This window comes from Oxyura jamaicensis, chromosome 1 (genome assembly GCF_011077185.1).
Source record: "Oxyura jamaicensis isolate SHBP4307 breed ruddy duck chromosome 1, BPBGC_Ojam_1.0, whole genome shotgun sequence".
NCBI classification, from domain to species: Eukaryota; Metazoa; Chordata; class Aves; order Anseriformes; family Anatidae; genus Oxyura; species Oxyura jamaicensis.
In genome coordinates this window covers 34,675,295-34,700,086 of record NC_048893.1, presented here as the reverse complement: position 1 = coordinate 34,700,086, position 24,792 = coordinate 34,675,295, and the positions used below count along the sequence as shown (strand labels likewise).

General features: G+C 37.3%; 1 protein-coding gene across 4 annotated transcripts in view; it reads right to left on the bottom strand.

Moving 5' to 3' along the window:
• Positions 1-24,792, bottom strand: part of MON2 (MON2 homolog, regulator of endosome-to-Golgi trafficking) — a 75,817-nt gene that overhangs the window by 44,695 nt on the left and 6,330 nt on the right. For all 4 annotated transcript variants that reach the window (XM_035332753.1, XM_035332771.1, XM_035332761.1 and 1 more), the window contains exons 2-11: positions 15,910-15,973; positions 12,436-12,563; positions 11,470-11,601; positions 8,723-8,852; positions 6,916-7,013; positions 6,212-6,337; positions 5,276-5,470; positions 4,424-4,548; positions 3,935-4,074; positions 1,289-1,442 (exon numbers count right to left, since the gene is read on the bottom strand). In XM_035332753.1, the coding sequence (XP_035188644.1) occupies positions 1,289-1,442; positions 3,935-4,074; positions 4,424-4,548; positions 5,276-5,470; positions 6,212-6,337; positions 6,916-7,013; positions 8,723-8,852; positions 11,470-11,601; positions 12,436-12,563; positions 15,910-15,973 (1,292 nt within the window). The remainder of the gene's footprint in view (positions 1-1,288; positions 1,443-3,934; positions 4,075-4,423; positions 4,549-5,275; positions 5,471-6,211; positions 6,338-6,915; positions 7,014-8,722; positions 8,853-11,469; positions 11,602-12,435; positions 12,564-15,909; positions 15,974-24,792) is intronic.

Genomic DNA, 24,792 nt, shown 5'->3' with positions numbered 1-24,792 from the left:
CATTCCTAGTCTACATATTAGCTACAGTATACCAGACACTTTTATACTGTAGTGCCACTATTCCTTTCTGCCCCAAAAGCTTTCTTTCTCCAAAAATATAAAACTTCAGTTATTACTTCAACTTTCCTGAAGATGGCTGCCAGACATATCTGAGGGCATATGCAATATAGGTAAATCTAATGTTCAACTTTTTTTCTCCTATTAACGTAGCAGAGGTCAGGCATAAAAAGGTGTGGAAGAAACAATACTCATTCTATACAGGAACAGTAACGACAAAAATATAAGGTAGTTAAGACACAAAGCTACAGTTAACAATTAAGTTAAGAAAAATGAAAAGGTAGGAAAGCAGGACGCTGCAGTAGCTGGACAAAGCATGAAACAGTTTTTATCTACTTTTGTTTTAAAAATTTCAGGTCCTGAGAACAGCCAAGCAACCTAAAAGAATATTCATCATCACTGTTGGAATAAAAAGTCAACATATATTTGCTGTTAGTCTTGAAATCCAAGGATGAATTTGTCCTCAATCTGAAAGGCAGGTAAAGTACCTTAAAGCAGAGATGCATGCTATTTACTGATGTCACTGAGTATTAGTGTGCCAAAATTTCATTGGCTGTACAAATGATCTGGAAGAGGTTGTATAATAATTTGGAAGAGATGGACATTCAGCGGTCATGAGTGCTGTGAAAAGATTTCCACTATTTCAAAAAGCATTGCAACCTAGTAACACAGCTCTGTAAATTTAGAACCGTCTCCACTCTGCAAAGTCTTCACAAAAAGACCAGTAAGTGGTCATTCTAAGAAGCATTCACAATTTAACCTTCGTCTACAGGTCAATACATTGCTTGGAATGACAACCTGAGCAGTATCTACCAGAACATCCTGTTCAATAAAAAGTGTAAATGCAGTAAAGTGGGTTTAAGAAAACTGTTTTTTCACTTCTACTGATGGCTTAATGTCCTTAATGTTTGTCATCGCAGAGACCACCAGAAGACATTCTAAAATTGTTATATGCAATAGCAAGGCCTAAAAGAGAAGAGTTATACAACAACAGTATGGTAGAAAAAAAAAAAAAATCCAACAGATGCTAGAGCCATAGGGGGTATTTGGATCAGAAACCAGAGCATTTGGACAAAACAGTTAAAAATCAGACCACCTCACTGCACAAGAAAGGCCATAATATACCTCAATGCCAGCTAAACGAACCCATCAATCATCACTAATAAAAAAATCCTTAGACAAATTATTAAAAAAAAGTACTTGTTCCATACAAAAAGATAATGGTACTTACTAGGTAGCTTTAGCACTGCCTTGTACTGTTACATTCAGGATAGGTATCCAAGTTCCTCTGTACTCAAAGGCAGGTAATACAGTTGCACCACCCCCCATTCCAAGCACTCCAGGGTTTGTCTGTGCTGATCCAGTACTCCCAGACGCATTGCTTCCTGTTCAGGAAATCAAAGTATTAAAATTAACCATTCTTTCAGGCTAATTTTAATGATCAGCAAACATCCTTTTTCTATACTTATGTTTTCAAGTTGAGACATCTAGATTAATCAGAGATGCCCTGCTCAATACATCACCATCACCAACACAAAAAACTATTTCTGAGCTCCCCCTGCTGTCTAGAACATGGTATTATGTGCAAAGGAATCAGCTCAAAAGGTGTAGTTGATACTAACTGCCCTACTTTCAGTCAGAATAAAAAGTTTTGTGAAAGGCATTCAGCAGCAGCATTCATAACACACTGAATAAAGTGAACTTAAATAGACTCAGTGAAATAATATATATCTTATTGAAGATTCAGACATATTTAAATAAAATGTAAGGACCATTTGAATAGTTGCATTTAGAAGTAGCAGGAAAGTAAGGCTCATCGTTCCAAGAATGAAGACTACCGCAAACATTAAAGATTTCAGAACTGAAAAGCCATGTGAAGAAACTCAGAGAACTCCACTGTGTGAATTTGCACCATCCCAAGGTACAAATTAACATCATCAGGGAAGAGCCAACAGTCTGCCAAACAACAGCTAGGATGGAATAAATTTTGGCTCCAATGAAAGAAGACGAAAATACAAAAGAAACAAACAAACACAGGTGAAAAGAGGAAGTCTGTATATATACATTTCCTGTACATAGACAGGAATCTGTACATACTCGGAGAAGGTACCACAGGTGCAGATTCCCAAAAAAGGTGACTCACAACACCTAACTTCAGAACAGCAACTGCCATTTTTATTGCTCTCTTTTAATTATGTAGAGAGGCTAAACTACTAATCCAGACAATATGAATGCATGCAAAAACAAATACACTTCAGTACAGTAAAGCTTACCAGGTTAAAAAAACAGTATCATACTGCTAAACTGGTCAACCAAGCACTACCACTGACATGAACACAACTGCACTGGTGCAGTTTTCTGCGATCTCACCAAGCAGTCACACTTACTATTTTTTTTTAATCAAATTCACTCCTTACAGTGGTAAAAAGGCTTACACCAATATAATAGTGACACAAAACTTATGCAGATGCAGCTTTCACCTTCTCCCATGAAATGGCTACCCATTGCAAAACTGAGGCTCTAAAGTCAACCACAACTGAATGAACAGCCTGCTGCTACAGGACTACCACTGCAGCCAGAAGCTTCAGTTCAAAAATTAAGCATTGATATGTTCTTCGTTAGGGATGGCCACAGAAGGAAAAAAGCACAGAGAAATGCGTAAGAAAGAGACATGAAAAATGCTCAGAAAAGAGGAATTGAAAAGGTAAAGGACAAACAAACTGGAACGATAATCCAGAAAAATAGTGACAGCACTAAGGGTATGTCCCTTTTGCAATGCTGTTTCATGTGAAGAAAAAAATGTAAGTTTTGAGGAGAATGAGTATTTGGTGAATGGCTTCTTGTGTGTGTGGTATGTGTTATATGATGAAAATATGAGGTTTTATGTTTTTCTAATTTACTTAAGTGCATTAAATTAACCTAGAAATAATAGAATTCTTCTATCAGCTTCTATACAGATAACTATCAAACAACAAGTGACATAAAGTTCTTCATGTAAGCAATGTTAACACCAACTTGTAATTCAAACTTCATGAGGGAATCCTGGGAGGTATGAATCTAAACACAGACTTTTTAATGTTTGCTAATTTAGTAGTAGACATGAGAGATAATAAACGTAATTAAAATATAATTATCTCTTTTAAGAAGGCATGTCAAAAGACAGCCTTAGAAATTCTTATGTTGTTTGTTGCTGAGGTTTCTGCTTCTAGAACCCTGGGAAGAAGCAGAAAGCCCTAATTCAGATGTGACTACCTGCAAAAGTATTAATAGGAAAACAATTCTTCCTATACCAAATATAAATATACTATGTGAAACACCACAAGCCTGGCTGCAAGAGAAGATAATTAAGTTTATTTTCAGTAAGCAACTGTTTTCAGCTTACAGAAAAAGATTATCCATAAAGCACAGATCCATCTTTTTACCCTTTGTCTTCCTCAGTCCAGTTTTGTCCCTAAAAATCCAGAAGAATTTGCTATCACCTCTCAAAGAGGAAGGGAACACACTGTCTAACTAACTTCAGTTGCATGCAACCCTCCATGACATTCACCCCAAATCACACAGAATTCAGTCAAGTTTATAATAGTCAGAAATTAGAAATACATCCCTCATAATTTCCATCACAAAAGTTGCAAACCAAGGAGCTTGTAGAAGCAGATACAGATAGGTAGGACTGCTACTCTGCTGGCTGTGAGGAGTCCTCTCCATGATACAGATACATATGTAAAATCATTTAGTGTAACAGACTTGAAAACTAGCTTGTCTCGAGCTATCACCTAAATGAATACTAAAGTAGAGAATTGTATCAAACCAAATAAATTCTAATTTGATCATTACAAAAATAAAATAAAATAAAACGAGAGTAAGGACAAGGCTTTACCAGTTTGGTTTGGTGTCACTGATGTATTCCCTGTGCTTGGTACAAGAAATAGTGACTGGATGAAGGACCCCAGAGCGTTCACAATATCACGGAAAACTTTCGTGGAATGTTGCTTCATATCATAGGATTGACAAAAAGACCTGAAAAGTATTTTAGGAAATATAATAAGCATTTGACAATTTGGAGACTAAAAGCACATTTTAACTGCAAATATTTAGGTGAATAAACTTCAGTTTTGAGTAAATGTTTCTTTGATGCTGGTGAGACAGAGAGGGTTTAGAATACACCGTATTGGAATAACTGTAGTTCAGTCCTTCCTGGATAATAAGTATTGCCTACTCATTTATACAAAATTATTTTGAAGAATTTATTGAATGTAAATTTCAAGATTCAAGATATTTACGATGTTTTAGGAAGTGTTTTCCACCAGAGAAAAATAAAAAGACTTCTTAAAATGTAAGTAGAAGTGAAATTTGATGTATGTTATACCTTAATAGCTGAGGCTGCACACAAAGCCTGTGAATAGATTCTACTGCAACAGCCCTTAGCCACTGTGGTTTGTCTGCATCCAGAAACTTAACCAGCAATGACAGAAAGATCTCACATTCTGTTACCTAAAAAGATACAGTTTATAGCCATTAGATTAAAAGAAAAAGCCTTCTGCAGCATATCTTCTCCAAAAATCTTCTGTTTCATCTTAGGAGTCCCATCTTTGTGCAAATTTTACACAGGATCTAAAAAATACCTTCACTAAGTATTTACTCAAAATTATGGAAAAAACATACCTAATAATGTGTTTTGGTAAGCTAATACATATGCAATTGTATTGAAAGAGTTCTTTAAAGATATTTCAACAAAATTCATAAATGTGCTACAGTAAACAAATGAAAATAAAAAAAAAAAAAAACTTTTTTTTTTTTTTTTCCTAAAACTTGGGAGGTACAGAACAGCTGAACATGTGTTTTTAATGAATATTCTGTCAACAGCTTTAGCAACAGGAGTCAAAAGCCTCTTAGCAATTATTGTCAAAATGCAGTAATCAATGCTATCTAAAGCCAGACAAACAATATAAGAAGATTAAAAAGGTTCCCAAAATCTTAATTGAAAGAAAGTGAAGTATAGAAAAGACTCAGAGAATTTGCATAAGCCCACATTTAATAAAATAATACATGTAGAATACACGTAAACACAAACACACATAAGAAGAAGACAATATTTAGATTTTTCTTCCCTCAGTATAGGTCAACAGTTCCCAGCAGGTAATTAATGTTAATTCACCACAGTACTAGCATATATCTAGAAAAACAGAATTGCATAAAGAAAATTTGAATGTAATCTTACCAGCAAACTGTAAAACTGCTTAATCAAAACAGAAACTACTCTCAGCAAGCGCATACAGATGGGGAAATACGGTTTTTCCACTGGTGCTGGGGAAGATGATGTGCTAGAACCTTGCCTGAATTTGATATTTGGGGAGAAGAGCTTTATAACAAGAGGGCATACCCTTTCTTTAAGAAGAAAACTGAACTCTTGATGCTGAAAGAAAAAAAAAACACACAAATTATAAACAGATACACTTCAGTTGACTTCAGTAGCTCTGATTATGCATCTTATTTACATTTACTGTTAAGATCAAGTACTCTGAAGTCATGTAAATCTTGGTGTAAATTAAAAGCTCATGAAATCAAAAGGAAGAAAGGCAGACATGACTTTAAAGCTACCAAAAAACATGATGAAATACATGGTCAAGTTCATATGTACACTCCTCTTCTTGTATTTTGAAAATTAAAATAGCCTGCTAAAACATGATTTATTATATATTAAGCTTCTTAATTTATCTAGTATCTGCTAAAATGTGTTACTGTAATATTATGGTGCCTTTATATGTTGTAGATGCACACAAATAGTTGTGATTGCTACTGCTTTGCAAGTGTTGCAACATTACGGTTTTCATTGAGATACTACAAATTAAATTACAAAGCTGTATCATCATAAGTGTCACAAATGACACAAGATAAGAAAATACAACTCAAAATAAAAAGTGTAACATAATATTACATGTTCCACAAAATGCACAAAGTATGAATGATAGAAAAAAAGTGGACAAAAAGCATGCAATAGTTCTCTATCAAATAAAAAGAAAAATCAAACATGTAAAAGCTACAGGTCCTTTTGAAGGTAGTATTCCCGCTAAATTAAAGAGAAGTTAATGATGTGTAAATATGATTACACATGTGAAGAAAAGACTTCCTAACTTTCTCTACAAGAACTACTCACTTGTAAAAACACTTGTGGAAAGTCATTGAGGACTGACTCAAGAAGTTCAAGGCCAAACGTTCGGGTCATTTCCGTCATACCCACGAGCCAGTAAGGAGCATCAGCATTAACTAACTGACAAAGATCCTTAAAAAGAAATACAATAACATTTACATTCTCTGCACAGTCCTTTACAGTGATAATTTTTGAGTCTACAAAAAAATCTACTCTCTCACTCTTTTGTAAGTAGTAATTTTCCCACTTCAACATAATTTTTCCTCAAATATTTTACTTATATTATTATGAAAAAAATGTTAATTTACTGGTATCCTTGTAGTAATTGTATTTATTCATGCCCTCAAAGATATCTCAAAATCAGTGAATTTGCTAAGTCAAGAAGATTTTTATTGGTATGATGAATGTAAATTATCACTTTTCATTATACATTTACATTAATATACAGTACCAACACAAGAACTAAGACTGTGGTAGCAGTGTTTGGCAAAGAATCTCAAAGTTAATGCCAACATGCATGCTTAGCTTTTCCAGTCATCCCTCTCAGGTACAGCATATCATTGTCAATTACAATAAACACATGTAGGAAGGCCAGAAGCTCTGGTTAAGGACCTTACCAATATGCCAAAGCAGATTTCTGAAATTTCTTACAGAGACATAGAAGCACCCAATCATAAGTGCAAATGTGTAAGTATATGCTGCCCAACTACCTGAAAAAGCATATATGCATCTTTAGCACATGGCTTCAGTGTACTGACAGATCTTCTGTTACTGTTTCCTTGAACTGCAGCTGGCTGTTCGATTGTGTCTGTGTAAAAACAGAAGTCAGTTTTGTTAAAAGACCTGTTCAAAATCAAGTACATATTAAGTGTTCTTACTAACAAACAGATAAAAATGGCCAGATAATTATTCAACAACTTACAATTTCTACAGATATAAGGATTAGATTGAATACCAAAGATCATGAATAACAAGCAATTCTTTACAATGAACGTTCTCTTTAGACCACTACTGTTGCCCATTTCACACTAAGTAATCTAAGTTACCCTCACTTAGTATCATAGAATAGTTTAGGTTGGAAGGGACCTTAAAGACCATCTAATTCCAACCCCCTACCATGGGCTAGGACACCTCCCCCTACACTGGGTTGCTCAAAGCTCCATCCAGTCCAGTCTTGAACACCTCCAGGGATGGGGCACCTACAGCTTCTCTGGGAAACCTGTTCCAGTGCCTCATCACCCTCAGAGTAAAGAACTTCCTCCTAATATCTAATCTGAATCTACCCTTTTTTTTTTAGTTTAAAACCATTATTCCTTGTCCTATCTCTACACCCCCTGACAAAGAGTCCCTCCCCAGCTTTCCTGCAGGCCCCCGTTAGGTGCCTGAAGGCCACGGTAAGGTCTCTTACCAGAGCCTTCTCTTCTCCAGGCTGAACAACCCCAGCTCCCTCAGCCTATCCCCATCGGAGAGGTTCTCCAGCCCTCTGAGCATCTTTGTGGCCCTCCTCTGAACTCATTCTAATACATCTATGTCCTTTTTGTGCTGGGGGTCCCAGAGCTGAACACAGCCCTCCAGGTGGGGTCTCATGAGAGCAGAGCAGAGGGGGAGAATCACCTCCCTCACCCTGTTGGTTTTCTGGGCTGCAAGCACACATTGCCGGCTCGTGTCAAGCTTCTCAACACCCCCTGGTCCTTCTCTTCGGGACTGCTCTCAATCCATTCCCCACCCAGCCTGTGTCTGTGCTTGAGATTGCCCCGGCCCAAGTGCAGGACCTTGTACTTGGCCTTGTTGAACCTCATGACATTCATGCAGGCCCGCCTCTCAGGCCTGCCCAGGTCCCTCTGGATGGCATCCCTTCCCTCCAGTGTGTCAACTGCACCACACAGCGTGGTGGCATTGGCAAACTTGCTGTGGGTACAATCGATCCCACTGTCCATGTCACCAACAAAGATGTTAATCTGCACTGGTCCTGATACTGTCCTCTGAGAAACACCACTCATTACTGAATTCCAACTGGACATTAAGCCATCGACCACAACCCAGCCAATTCCTTACCCACCATGTGGTCCATCACATCCGTGTCTCCAGTTTAGAGACAAGGACATAATGGGGGACAGTATCAAATGCTTTGCACAAGTCCAGGCAGATGATGTAAGTTGTTCTTCCCTCACCCCCAATTCCTTTGCAATACTAACCCAAAGACCATCTCTCACAATTTGAAAAAAAAAAAAAAAAGATTTTAATATATTTTTCATATCTATGTGTGTGTGTATATATACACCTATCTATATATGCATACGTGGTGTACTGACTTTGACACAATGGCTGAGGATTTCATCACCTTTGAATACAAAAGGTGATTAAATATAAAAGACCTTAAAAATGAATAATGTCTGTGATCGTTTTTATAAAATTTATAGACATTTTTACTACTTCTTTATCTGAAAAAAGATAAACATCTAACGTGTGTCCAAACAACAGGTTAATAAAAGCAAGCAGAGTAAGAAGTATGCCCACCTTTATATCGTTCATCTTCAGCAACCACTCTCTCAAATACAACAGTAACTACCTGTCGCACTGTAGCTGCTGCAGTGTTATTCGTGATATTATCTTTTGTGAAGTGCAACCGAAAACAAAGTACAATTGCCTGGAAAAAAAAAAAAAACAACACATAGAACAAAACACACACCTTACAACACCATATCATTATCTTTTAGCTAAGAGTCAAGACAGCTGATTGGGGAATATTTTCCACTATAGCTTGTCAAAAGGTTGCCTAAAAATTACTTTAAAAACTTTAAATCTGCAGAATTGGAATATGTTTATGGATTATCCTAGCCAAAAATCTCTTTAGTAATCCTCCCTAAAAGTGAACTAGAAATGGTATTAAAGACTTTATGATGCAGCAATAAAACAGTAACTACCATACAGAAAATACACCGTAATCACTACATAAAACAACTTGTATGAATACTAACGCCAAAAGAAGACACTGGAAATATAAAGTTAATTGTAGAAAGGTCAGGCAACTCCAAAGCTAAAATGGACATAATCTTACACCATTAAATTAAATTAAATTAAATCGCAATAGTTTAACAACCACGTTGGCTGTGCTGCTATTACTCTTCACTAAGGTGTATATTTTAATGTGTCATTGTGCTGGCAGTGACCTGAATAGTGTTTCCCATTGGATTTAGTATTACCTCTAACACATAATAATTATTTATTTTAAAATTAATTTTGAAATGTAATATCTGTATGTGTGGTAAAACCTGTATTTCTTGTTCTTTTGTCCTTATTTCATGTTCTTGCACAAACTGCAGCCACACCCAGCCATGGTGCTGTATGCTCTGAGCCACACGATACGCACAACTTTCCTTTCTTGTGGACTCTGCTCAGATTGCATCCCACCCCCAACATTTTAGTCTGAAATTTTACAATACATCATACACTTTAGACTTTCAGAAGACATTGCATGACTGTGTAGGTTAACCTAACTGCAATGCCTATATTAAGGGCCTTTACAAGACGGTTTACTAGTAGCTTTCTTAATTTCAGTCAGTCAAGCTGAAACATGAGTATGCAATACACGTTTGCCTCACATTCGTTTTCACCAAGAACTTTTCAACACAGGGAAAAAAAAAAAAAAACGACGTAACTTTCAAATACTTCTCAAAAAATCCTGGAAGTATCCTGGGGGGGGGCAACAAACCAATCCATGTTAAGTAAGACTCATATTTGGTTAATGCAGAAACTCTAGTAATTCCATACCTTCAAGAGAGGTATGAAGAAATAAGTAAAGGATGTTGAAAAATGTGTTTGGGAGACACATTAAAAAAAAAAAAAAAAAAAAAAGAGTAAGTGAACTAGGATGTAGATACCAGGAACCTAAGGGTAAAGGAGGAAGGGTACAGAGGAAGGGGAATCAGAATAAACAAGGGATGAGATGTGTAGCACACTGCCACAAAAGGTATGAGATATGCAGAAGAGAAAGTTATGGTAGCCTTAAACAGCAATTGTCTCCTGAATTCAAACCTGGTAAAACAAATTTACTGCAGGTTGCTAAAGAACATCTGCTACCCAGTTAAAGAATCCCATTTTCTAAATGAATTGCATTTTCTTCAAAAATGATGTTTCTGCCCTAAACATAGCATCTAATTTTGAAAATGAGCATCATTTGGAACAAAAGAAACAAGGTGGTGATGAAGAGCCTGACATAGTTTGCATACTCAAGTCAAAATGAACTGACTGACAAATCCTTCAGTCCTCACCAAGTTTCTATTTAGTTTTATTTTTCTATTTAATTTCTATTTTTTCATTTACACATTTTTAAAATTTTCCATTATCATCCTGTGTTCAGCAGACCTTTATAACCTGGTTTTGTTCTCTTTTCATCTTTTTCTTTTCCTTGCTTAAGTAAATTAATAATGCTTTTAATATCTACACATTTAACAACCTGGGTAGTTATTTCTCTAAAACCTGAAGCAAAGAAAAAATGAAATCTCTACATCAGAAAATAACACCTTAAAATATTCTTGAATTCTATTCTCTCAAAAAAACTTATTATTTTAAACTGACACACCGAATGCAGAGCATAACAACAACAGCAATTCACAATTATTATTTTTATATTTTTTTAAAAAATCTTCCTTATGTTGGAGAGAAAACAAATAAAATTCAGTCTAGAAAAGGAACTTAAACAGAACTTTACAATTCACAGATGGGTAAATAGTGTTGCTCCTCATCTTGTAATTTAAGATTAAAATGATCAGTATACTTATTTTTTGTCTTAGTTGTAACATAATATCTGAAACTGTATATGTTTAAAATGTTCATAATGTTATGTCAGTTCAGACTGAAAGAGCAATAGCTGGACTACTTAGGGAAGAGATTCAGGTCAGAGTGGGGGGGCAGTTTCTTCTAATATTTGCTGCAGTAGTGCCAACTTACACTGTGCTATGTGCTGATTTCACAAATAGAAAAGACTAATTTAGTAGATCAGAAGAATAAGCATTAGTCTAGTGTTTTTTATTTAAAGTCCCCATTAAGTCAGGAATTTGTTGTTGTGGAGGAATTAAAAAACAGACTAAAAATGAAGCTAGAAGAAATTCTGTTTCAGAGTCTAAACATAAAGCCAATAGATAAAACAGAATCAAGATACCCCCCTCTTCTTCCATTATTTTCAAAAGCTTCATATGTAGAATTTCTTCCTGTTTTTTTCCTCTTGGATATAAGTACTCTAATTGGCAGTAACAAATTCTTACCTTGGATAGTGCTTCATCATGCACAACTGTATTTGTTGTTAAAAGTACAAGAACTGTCTGAAGCAATTTAAGTTCTTCAAGGCTATTTTCCATCAGTTGCCAAAGCATATTAATAATGTTTCCTGCTGCAGCCTACAAAAAAACATTTTGTGCCAATAATTAAGATGTTTATATTCTATTTGTATCATGTACACACTTAAGAATAGCACTCTTGTAACTGTGTCTTAAGTGAATTTGGCTGTTTGTCCATACCATAGTTCTACATTCAGAATATAAAGCTAATTTCATTGTCACAGTCTTCATAAAATATTTTTTTTAATTGACAGCAGAAATCTCTTAGTTTTTAGTCCAAATTAAAACAGATACTTTAATTTCTATTTGGAAACATAAAAGAGATAGTATGAAGACATTAAGACATTTTACCCTCAAAATTCATTCATATCAGAGAAATATCAGTATAATTTTATACGATGCAAGCAGAAACAAAGATATATTTTGTTATTATTTTCACCAACTTCCTACCATATTCTATATGCAGTACCATAATAGATCAATTGACATTTAAAGTTGCAGAAAATGTACATCCATTTTATTTTATTTTTGAAAGTAGTATGTAACAAACACAATCACTTCAGTAACTTTTATGGATGTAATTTGAAGTGTGATGTTTATCAAGGACCGTTACATGTTCCGTTCCTGCACTATATGAATACAAACTAAATAAGCTGTTTTGAACATTCATGCGTTCCTTCTAGAAATTAGTATTTTTCTCCACCACTTTTTTTAATAGTCAAAATTGTGGTTTTCTTTTAAATTACATTTTTTATAATCTAAATGAGCAATATAATTTGCAAGCTATGTTGATTGTAATATAAACAGTCTCCTAAAAAAAGTATTCACCATCAGCCTGGGGTCTGTATTTCTCACACTGAAATATTTATGTATTTATATGAAGATTGATCTTACCTCTGAAACAACTTCATGGGACATGAGCCTTTGGATGGCTGCTAGGCAAAGCTGAGTGATCTTTGGTTCCTTTGTTCCACAACCCATAAGAAAAGGCTGAACTACCTCTGAGCTGTTCTCTTTCAATGCTTATGAAAAGAGATATGGAAGCAGTCAATTTTTAACACTCCGAAGAATACAAAATTTGTTAATCATACCTATTAAAATAAAAGCAATCTCCAGTCTTGGAAATTTGTGAGTTACTTTTGCACCACGGGGGAGAAAGACAACCAACTTCCAAGGCTCACCTGCACAGCTACCCTGATTCTCTAATTCCAAGCACTTTCCCTCTCCTTTCTCAACATTTTGCCTTTCTTTGAGCAACTTTCTCTTTCCAAATCCAAAATGTCCACTTAGGATCCTTTTGGTTTGTAACAAATCGTAAGGTTCTGCCTACCCCAAAGCTCTTTCTGTCCACTCTCCTTCTGGTAGCCTTTTCCTTCTGCTCTATGTCACCTCAGAACCAAATTCAGAAGCAACACAATGTGTGGCACAAGAAGTACCAAGTTCTCAAAAGGAAGAAGAAGAACAAGATGCCATCAATAAAGCAGGAGGAGAAGGAGACTCAAATGTTTGTATCCTGGATACACACACCTGGCTGTGAACTCTTCAACCAGTGATTTTGTGAGGAATGGCAGATTCTTAAAATGAAGCATTTTCATGAGAAATGACGAGTTTCAGGATTTTTTTTAAGTAGAAGAAAAATTGCAATTAATATATCATTCCACATATGTTGTTGTTCATTCATGAAAACCGTTAGGAGTTCAGCTGCTCATTTCAGATAATAAAAATTTCCTCACAGCTGAAAATTGATTGTGTTCTTACACTGAATATCTTCCAATGTGTTTTAGTCTATGTGTAATAATAAATATACATCTATGAAAAAACTAACACATTTTTAGAGCACAGATCTTACCACAAACAAACAAAACATACATTCCCACATAAAAATGCAAAGATGATCAAGTTGGAATGTTATTGAACAATATAAAGTTTGGCTCTCATGAAGGTTCTTTAAGTACCAGTACGATCGACTTGAAAAAAAATGACACAAACATCAGGGTAAAAACTATAAAAACATATTTTAATCATACTTTAAACTGAAGTACTAGCACATGACCAACAAATTTCTTTGTAAACTATAGGCTAAAATAGATGCCTTTTTCTTTTCCTTTTTTTTCCTTTTTTTTTTTTTTTTTTTTTTGTAATGTGGTAGCTCTCACAAGGTAATACTGACACACACACAGCCCATAGTCATGTCAGAGTCTTCACGTCCAGCTGACAGAGGCTGACCTTGCACCAAATACCTCACCAAAGACAATTAAAATGTGGGCACAAACATGAATGAAGACATGCCAATCCGTCAGTGTCTAGTGTGAACAAGAGGACTAAGCTGCCTTTAGAGCCCACGACACACAGCTGAGAGAGCTCAGGAAGCTCATGCTGGATTGGATACAAAAGCTTCCTTACTCATACAACTTTCCGACTTGCCACCAAGTCAGAAACTGACAGAAAGAAGAAAGCAAATTTTTTTTAAAAGATACCAAAAATCTTTATTGTTAATATAAGATTTAAAAATCATGATTTTAAAATCAAACTTGGTATTTTTCCTATAATCCACTAGAAGCAATCTCACAACCAGATCTATATAAGCACTTTTACTTTATGAAGCTGAAATGAATGTTTGGTTGATCTGGTTTGGTACCAACTACTACATCAGTTTCAGTCTTAAAACACACAAAAATGTTCTTATATCTGTTTGTGCTTCCATTTTGCTATACCAAAATTACATAAGAGTGTATTAAAAATGACACCTGTCATAACAAACCATGTCGACGGGGAAAGTAAGACTGACTTACTTCATTCTATCAGAAAGATCATAATCCTATTTTTTTAAAAAAGAACTTATAAAACTAAAAGCATGAATTACCTAAAAATAGCACATCTCAGAGCTACATGGAAATAATTTCTCACATTTGTCTGCCACGCTATAAATCACAGGCTCACTTCTCTTTGGAATTACTCAAATCCTCATAAATAAACTACAAAGCACATACAGACTGCCAAGAATGCAGACTGATATTGTTGTGGTTTGTTTGTTGTTTATTTTTTTTTCTCCTAAGAGAAGGCAACAAGTTACATCAGTGACCTCAGAATTCCAGCAAGTTAAGCATGTCACCAGACAGCGTTAGTTTTCTACTGTCATTGTTCAGGTTTTTGTCTGTTCTTCGTGAATGAAACAAATGCTAACTACATTCTAGTTTAAACCTTACAAATGAAAACTAATGACAAAATTGGACCAACTACCAGGTGTTCCCTCAGAAATATAAATGACTGTCTATCCATGCTCCAAACCAATAATCTTTTGCATCTCTGCACATTCAAATGAAGATTAAAAACAAACAAAACCAAAAAGACAAAAAAAAAATCCTGGCAGAATCACAAACTGACTTTCTAACATGTAAAGATCTTTATGGAGTAATATGCCAAAGAACGTTGCTACTTCCCAAATGGCTAACTAGAGATTTCTCTTGTTCATTTATGTATTTTGATGCATGGCTGACATTACCTGGCATAGCTTTCCCACTTATGTCAGCATTCATGACAGCAGGAAAAACAAAGAAAATAAACAAATAAAAACGAGGCATTAAGGTGAAATATTGAAGGGTGGGACTGCTACTTCAAATAATTCTAGAAATTGCCTCCTTAACAATATCTGATTTACATACCTCAAAAGAAACAGTTTTACATCTATTTCATTTGGACCTTTACAATAATTTAGCTTCATAAGGATTTTGACTACAGCTAGGGTAGACACTCAAGCATACAGGGGTATTCAAATCTGGCCAAAGGCTTTACCGGCAATTGGTAAGAAGCCATCGATTTACATACTACTTAATACAGCTGAAGAAAGTCAAGAGATACTGTTTTAAGCACTTACAAAGCTGCAACTCTCCTGTCCCTCAAAGCAATGGTACATCTCAAACTGAACGACCTTGTCTCAGATTAAGATGGATTTTTGTCTGCGAGGTACAAGTCTCCAAAGGCTAGACTCTCACAGTAAACACACAGATGAGGATCACACTGTAGAATGCTACACAGAGCTCTCAACAACAGCTATGGTGAACGTAGACAGTGAGTAAGATACGGAGAATTTGAAGCTTAATAATTTCATGTTATTTTTCTAAGTGGATAATTACTTTTGTAGAACCACCACTGAAAATGGAGACCTTCCTCAGCATCAATAAAGCACGAGCATGACAGAGAAGTAGAATTTTTCAACATTACTGGATTTTTTTGCTAGGTGCCAACAGGTATCACTGATGTAACACACACAAAAAGGCATTTAGCATCGTAACACATAACCAAGACTCATCTTTAATGTTTTGATCTGTAACCTAAGTTTATTTTTCCCATTGTACTGCAAATAGTTACCTGCCAAAATGTCAGTGTTCCGTGCAGCTATCGTTTTCACTTTTATTATCCCTGATTCAGCAGCCTGTAGGGGAAGGAAAATAAGTAGTTTAGATGCTATTTCACACATCAGTATCTGCAAAGAAATAAGCATATAAGATAAATAAAAATGTATAGTCTCAGAGAAGAAATATCTCTGTAGTGTTTTCAGCAAGCAGCGTTATTGTAGAATTGAAACTCCCTTCCAGAACTGTACAGAAAAGGCTATAATCTGTGGGGCAGATATTTTAGAAGACACAATTTTCATTGTATTATTTTCCAGTCCTATAAATGCAGAGAAAACTCACTAGCAAACAACAACAACAAAAAATGGCAAGTAGTCTTTGTACAGCTTCAACCTGTAAAACAACTACCACAATACATTATAACCTGTCACATTCATCAGGTTGAAATGCTAAAGGAATTGTGAATATCAGTAATTGTATCAATGCTTAACACCTAAGACTTAAGTAGTGATATCGAGTTAATAAATCAGATGTGGTACACCACACTCGAAATCTATCACTGTTCTTCAAGCCAGGTAAGAGCATTTTTGGTTTGAAAGCTAACAGTCTTACTAACATTTCTGGAATGAAACCCAACTTCCCATGTATTTTGTGTCTAGAATTCCCCATACAAATTAACCCCATGCAGCAGCACGTCCAACTTCTACAAGCCTTCCTAACAATATTCAGTTCTGGCCACCATGCCACACAGACAGCACCCTGACCTGCCCACGAGCGCTACCTGAAATCCCAGCTGGGCACCTGGGCGGGAGGGATGTGCATGGGAGCTGAGCGCCAGCGCTGCACCGAAGGGCAGCACAAGGAGGTGACGTACCCCTAAGGGGTATCAGCAGCTCCCCGCTTAGCCTCCACGAACACCTTCCAGCGTAAATCACTAAGACTTAACACAGTCAAGTCAAACCGAAAATTTAACACTGATGCTTTCTTTCCCTTTCAAAATTAAGATTTCTGACAAGTCTTACGTAAAAAATTCAAAATACACTGCAAATGGCTTCTGTCCATTTTTTGTAATTCCATTAATACACCTTAAACCTCCGGAAACAATTAAAGAAATCTCGATGAGCACACTGCGCACCAAAATAAATGCAGCAGTTTTTTGCAAATTATAGGACACACGCTTCTGGAGAATATTTTTCGGCCAAATTTGGAAGTACACTAGCACTTTCTAACTCAGCTTCATGTTTCTGTGTACTTTACATACTAAGCTTTTCCACTTTTCCATGGATTTTACATCACTGTTCAGAGAAGTGTGCTATCACTGTATGAAAACAAGTAGAGAAGCAATCTGTGGCAGTAGACATATGAAAGTGAACGTATGTAGTTCTACCAAGTAGTAACATTTCCTCTCCACTGGAACACTGTTCCAATAAGACTTCCCAAAAAGCCAGACTAAGATGACTGCATAAATTCAAAATCAAGTATTTTCATTAAGATTTTGTATTTCTCAAAAGAGCTAAAAAATGCCATTTAAAAAATGGCATTTCCAACATTTTCTTTGTTTCCAAACATAACCACAGGGAGACTATACACAGGCCTACCACCACTTGAATACACTTGTCAAAATCTGGGAAATTACATAAGCTTTGCTGAACAGTCTTTCTACTTAAAAAAAAATATTTATAGAATAGTATCAACAGTGCCTGAAGTAACATGCAACACGCTCAAATGAACACAAAGCAAGATGCAAATTTATCTTCCACATAATTAAAATGAGGAATGCCAAAGACTATTCTCATTTATTTCAATTATGTTAACTTAATGTGTTGAAGTGTCCAAGTTTTAAATCAATCCTTGTTCTACTTCACTTATAAATGTCAGCTAATGGGGGAGGGAGAGGGGAATCTTGTCACAACAAATTGCTCCTGCTCATTAATATGAAGGATTCGTCACAGTCCATCTTCAATTATCTTCAAACTAAGCCTCATCACGTCTACTGGCAAGTGATTTATTTCTTGCCAGTATTGACAAATTCCCTCCAAATCAAACAAACAATGAGCTTGCCACACACATAGCACCTGCACATACTCCAAACACATCACATAAAAGGAAAAAATTGAATTACAACAGCACGTCTCCCATTGAGTTGTCTGTTACCTTTCACGTAAAATATCACAGATAAAAAAAAAAAAAAAAGGTAAAACAAAACAACAGGTGTTAGAGCTTTTACTACTCTAAATATGACAGTTTTTCTCCAAAATATATAAGAATTTCTGCGATTTTCTGGGTTATGCTTTGTTTTCCAGTTTCTATTTAGAATTCCAAATCAAATTACTTACAGTTAAAAGCTAACTACACTGCACACACCCTATTAGGAAAACAAACACTCTACTCCACTACATATGCAAAAAATAATCACATAACATCTACAAAAAAGGTCTTTAGTTTAAAAATAAACAATAGAAATAATGAGACTATAAGCAGTTATCTGGTTATCCCATGCACATCAATATAAAAGTGTACTTGGATAGCCTCAGTTTAACTTGGCAAGAGAAAATAGGTGTCAATATCAGGTACTATGTTTACAAATTTACTTCAATTTGAGCATTACTGCAGCACTCTATGGGTGACTGCCCCATTAGAATAGGATACCGTAAAAACACTAATCAGGGAGATGGCCAGCATCAAGCTGTGCATCTACTAGTATAGATACAGTAATTTATTTTCATGTAAACATAAGGCATCGTTTCTTTAAGAAGTCACCACTTTAAAAGTAACATAATCAGAGTTTCTGTTAGCACCACAATTAACAGCAGTCTAATGAGCAAGTCAGTTACCTCTTTCAGAAGCAGCAAATACATACATAATTCCTGTAACATAAAAAAGCTCAAGTGTACCTGAACACGTCAGTCAATTCGATTTCCAATTCTGCTACCCTAATAACTGAAATGAACTGAAATCAAATGCCTCAGATGCCCACCTGCCACTGTGGGTTTTGTTTGATGTTTCTGCTGCAGTAAATGTAGCATTCAGTTTTGGCAAGAAAAATATTGATGAGGAGCAGAGATGGATGCTCAGTGATGGCCTATATTCAAATGAATCTCTTCTGGATCCTTTGATTTGCTTTTAATCAAGCAGTCTATAATCTCACAGCAAAATCCATCAGGATCCTCTGGGTTCAAGCACTTGTCCCACCATGGCTCTGCTTCCTTGCAACTTGCCACGTATTTGCTGGTTACCTGGAAATCACTAGTGATAGGACAAGAAGAGAGAATGGCCTCAAGTTGTGCCAAGGGAGGTTCAGGTGGGAAATGAGACATTTCGTCTGAGAGAGCAGTCAGGCATTGGGAGGGGGTGCCCAGGGAAGTGGTGGAGTCACCGTCCCTGGGGGTGTTCAAGGAAAGGTTGAACATGGTGCTTAGGGATGTGTTTAGTGAGTGACATTGGTGGGGGGGATGGTTGGCCCAGATGATCCTGGAGGTCTTTTCCAACCTTTATGATTCTATGGTTCTCTGAAATCAAAGGCAAGTGGAGAATTTATCAACAAAAATCAGGAGTTTGAGTTTCTCAGATCCAGAACTCTTCCCCATCTCATGGATTTCTCAGTCCTCAGTTCAGATATGCATGGTGTGAATCTTCCAGCTTTTTGGCAACGTCAGCCCTTATACAGGGCCAGAAGCACCAAGCGGGTGGCACAGAGTTTGCTCCTGCCTCCGTGCCCAGCTACCGCCAGGCAAAGCTTTGACCCAGCCTCATGCAGAACCAACATCTTCCAACAACCGGTAGCGTTCGAGTCCCAGATGTAAACTTCTCCATACAAATCACACATGCATGGAATATAAAGATCTGTAACCCACAAGCACTAATTAAATACTGGGACAATTAGGGTATGCAATTCTACTGAATGAAATGGGAAACCACCAATCTCCACAGCCCAGTGACAGCTGTGCCTGCAGTGCACCAGTTTCTCAAATCTGTCTCTCTGAAAGCTCTCAAACCTCACTGCTGTGGATCAGCCTTCGTTACCAAGAGATGCCAGTATAGCTACCAGCACGATGATAGTGTTACCTGGCAGCCCAAGAAAAGAGAGGCCATAAGGAACAATGGCACACAGTGCCCCTGAATATATAACTGTGTAATTGTTTAGGGTGGTGGTTCACTTCTCACAAGCAAAACCATTGTAGAAGCCCAACTACAACAAGGCAATGCACGTGGAGAGGCATGCAAGGTGCCACCTGGCCACTTGGGATGGGATCTGACAGCACTTGGCTGCTCCACAGAGATCCCTACATTCTTGATCTGGTGTAAGCATGAACGAGCTACCCGTCCTGAGAAACAACTCCAGCTGACTACTTTTCCCAAGGGAAAGATGACAAGAAAATGTAACCCTGAATCTCTTTCTCATCAGCGGCCCTTTTCCCTTTGTCTTTAATGTTTCAGCAACCTTTAAAAGTTTTCAAAATAGATTTCTAAGAGGTTTTATGAAGAGTCATCTTGCTGATCTTCAAAGAAACTGGCGGCTCCCAATCAGAACCAGAAGCCAGCACCTTTTTTATTTAAAACCAAAAATGGTATTACCACATAAACAGCCAGGCATGGACATTTCTGCTAAGGACTGATTCAACTTTAAATATATATTTTACATGAGCTTCTGATTGGATAGTATTCTTACCAAAACACTATCAGCCCTGAAGTTTCCACCACAAGTGCACTGAATGACTATTGATGTTTCAATTATATGCTCAAAGCAAACTCCTGTCTCCAGAGATATCAAAATTGCCATTAAATTTGCTACGCAAGTTTTTGATTCCTCTCTTTTGAAAGGAAAAGCATTCAGTGATTTCAGGTATGATGGCCTGTGTTGGCATTTACATCATACTGTTTGCAAAGCTTTTACTAAGATTGGATGAGAATAATACGTATCATTTATGGTCACTTTCACAGCCATTACGTGAAATAAAAAGGGCAATTTTTTCTATCTGTCGTTTTTTGCCTTTCTAACCAGAACACTAACCCTATAGCCAATAGCTTAGAACAGAGATTCTCCTGCCTAAAGTGCAGTTTCACATCAATGTTATCCCAGCTTGCTTTGCAAAAGCACATTCTGGACCACTACTGCACTGCTAAACTATTATTTGGAAAAGGACATGCACACAAAAAACTGCACAATAAACCAACCCCATGAGAGCACTCGAGTGTACCACAGCTGTGAGAAAAAAGCACTGTACCTTCTCTTCACTTTTTTATCCTCCTCAGGAGTACAATCCCTGCTCAGACCCTTCTCTTTCATATAAGTTTATTCCATCTGTGATTTAAACTGGTGAAGTTAGTCCTGGTCTGATGAAGACTCTCACACGGAATTACTATATTGGATAATTTAATGTGCTTGGATTAGAGCTTGCTCACATTCTGGCTTGGAGCAAAGGTACTAGCAAAGCCTCTGGGAACGTAACACCACCTGCTGGAAAGGTGGGCACAATTTGGGAGTACGTGAGCTCAGTACTTCAGTTCCTCAACACAGGAGCCCACACACCCAAGGGCCAATGTCACTGGAAGGCCACCCTCTACCAGGTCACAGTGACTGGGGTGAGCTAAGCACCACACACATCTCAAAGGAGGCCAAGGAAGAGCATTTGGGCCAGTCACTTCCACAGCAGGCCCTGGGAAGGTTATGGAAGAAATCCTCCTGCAAGGCATTTCTAGGCACACGCAGGACAAGAAGCAGACTAGGAACAGCCAACGTGAATTTAGCATGAGCCTGACCAACCCAAGTGCCTTATAAAACGGGATGATGGGCTGTGCGGGTAATTGGAAAGCAGCACATACCCTATAGCATGACTACAGCAAAGCCTTTGATGCTTTCTCCTATAGTATTCTTACAGCCAGATCAGACGGGACAATAAAGCAAGTGGAAGACTGGCTAAATGGTTGAGCTGAAAGGGTTACTACAAGTGGTATGAAGTCCAGCTGGCAACTAGTTACTAGTAGTTCTCCTCAGGGACAGACAGTGGGGCTAATACCATTTAACATCATTAGCAGCCTAGGTAATGGAAGAGGGTCTGCAGGCAGGTATCCACTCCCATATAGCAGAGATGGGTTTCTATTCAGAGGAACCCAGCCAGGCTGGTAGGAACCTCATGAAATTCAACATAGGCCAGTGCAAATTCCTGCACTTGGGAGAACAGCCTCACACACCCGTAGAGGCTAGGGGCTGACTAACTAGACTGATTTTCCAGCTTTGCAAAAAATGGCGCAGGGTCCTGGCGTACAATGAAGATGAACGTGAACGTCAGCAAGTCCGTGACACAAAGGTGGCCAACTGCACATTGGGCTGTATGAGCAAGAATGTAGGCAGCAGGCTGAGCGATGGAGTCTCCCCCTTGCTCCTGCTCTTGTGAGAGTGTTGCTGGAATACAACGTGCAGCTTCGGGCTCCCCACACAGACACTGACACGATGTGGTTAGTCCAGTGAAGGTCTACCAAAATAGTCAGAGGGGTGGAGAACAGCATATAAGGAGATGATGCATTTGTTCAGCCTGAAGATGACAAAGTTAAGGGGAGAGCTTGTTAATGCCTACAGCTACTAATGGGAGGCTGTAGAGAATGCGCACCTGTTGCAATCACTGCTCAGATGTGTTTATCACTGGATATATGTACAAGAAGAGAAACAAAGCAGGTAAAACTAAAAATAATAATAATTTCAAACCACTTCTAATTCTGTAATTCTCACACAAGTTTCTCACTCTATAAATTGAAAACTGCATTTTAGTAAACCACTTTCACTATAACAAAACTTTCCATACAAAAGTAGCAGCAGCTAGTTTTTCAACTTTAACTTTGGAATTTGTTATCTGTATGAACTACTAAACAGCCCTCAGTAAACAAGAAATTATTATACTTTCCATTTTCAAGTTCATATCTCCTTTATTTCACATTTAGAGACAAGAAATTGCAGCAGATGGTCAGTCCCTATTTATATACAAATTAGTTTCTTTAACTGTTCACACAACCTGGAAATAAAATAGTTCTGGTTTATTCTACGTCATGATCTACTAGCACTCAATGAAGGAAATAATTAGTTTACATTTCCAGCCCCAAGAACAGGGACTACAGTTGAAGATATCAAACTAATTCATGCTAGATTTCACTCTTCTTAAAGATGGTGCCAGTCTCAATTACAGGAACTCCAATGCCAAGAAAACAGGAGCACTAGTTGATTCTCCTATACACTTTCTCCATCAATTCAAGACATGATATTGCAGATTTTTTTATTAGTATTATCAAAAATGTTCAACTCTCCATGCAACTGTATTAGTTGCCCTGATGTTAGAAGTAGCTATTTCACTTGACTGGAATCATTACTCCTCTGGTCCATCAATCTTCTGAAATTGTCAGCTTGCAGTATCAGCAGCCAATTCAGAATCCTGAAGGTTAACCATCAGTAATGCCAGGAGAGGTGCCACTGTTATCTAAATTGCTTCGGAGCTGATACTTCTGGAGGTAACTCACTTGACATGAATGTAGAGGTAAAGATAATGCAATGCCAACATTTTGTATCAAGAGTTTTCATTTGACAATCGAAGTACACCTCTGCTGGAAAGCCATCACATATAAATCAATAGAACAAATCAGAAGGAGTAACACACAACAATCCATTACTGAACAGCAACAATGTAGACAGAGGGGAAAAAAAACTTAACCAAGACTTGACACAGAAGAAATACAGCTAGTAAGCAACAAATTCAAGTTACACTTCTCTCTTGCACAGTAATATAGAATCAGGATTTAGCCCATATTTAGTTTTGTATTATAAGTATAAATTACAGTAATATTATACCTATATATAGTGTACAGACATCTTGACAGTGCCCACGTCAAGCATTCATGCATTTCTGAAGAGACCCATTAAGTAGAACATAAATGACTATAAATCACTGGAACAGAGCACTTGAATTTTCATGATATACTTTTGTCACAACACTCATCAGCACATGAGAACCTGTTTCAGAGGTTTAAGAGTTTGAACTTGAAGTTCAAACTAATTCTGCCTTCAGCTTGTCAATCAGAGCAGACTGCACTAGGAAACCTCTGAGGCATCACCACAAATACGAGATTCAATCACCTAGTCACAGACCGTAGGCCCATGACAGCGATGGCTCTTTGCCTGGCACCTGGTGAAAAGAAACAACATTTAACATTTTGGGCTCAGGCTGAGAGCTCGAGTCACCAAGTATTTCCAATTTCTGCTACAGGTTTCCTGTTTAATCTTCAGGGCTGTAGGCAGGGATTCAGTCAGAGATCAAGGTGTACAAATTTAAGCATCTGCACTTCCACTGAACTGGAGATGGTTTAAGGAGAGGCTTCAAGAATTAAGGAACACTCAGCTGGGACTAACTCAGCTGACCCCCTAGGAGGGGCTCTATACAGTCATCTAACCTTAGACCTCCGTATTTGATACAATTCCATGCAGATGGAAGATCCATGTTTTCTGGACTAGCTGCTGGAAGCTAAAGAAGAAACATTAACGTATCGTGGCAAAGATACATGAATGTGTTGGTGAGATTAAACCAATCCCCTGGTCATGCGCTCCACTGACTGTATCTGCATAACACAGAGACCCTGCATGGTTGATGAAGGGAGCTTAGACACCCACAGCTAGGCACCTGCTCTGAAGTCTACCTTGAAAAGTTTACAGGCACAGTGAGGCACAGAAAATATTGCTCATGTGTTCATTCATTAAATCATAAGGTATTACATGTTGGAGGAAATGGGTCTATAATCACAGCCATTCTTGAAAACATGGTATTTCTTATCACAGATTAAAATAAGAAACCTAGAATTTTCAAGTACTGAAACTCAGAACACATTTGAATAGATGGCAGTCCCCTAGAAACACAGCAGT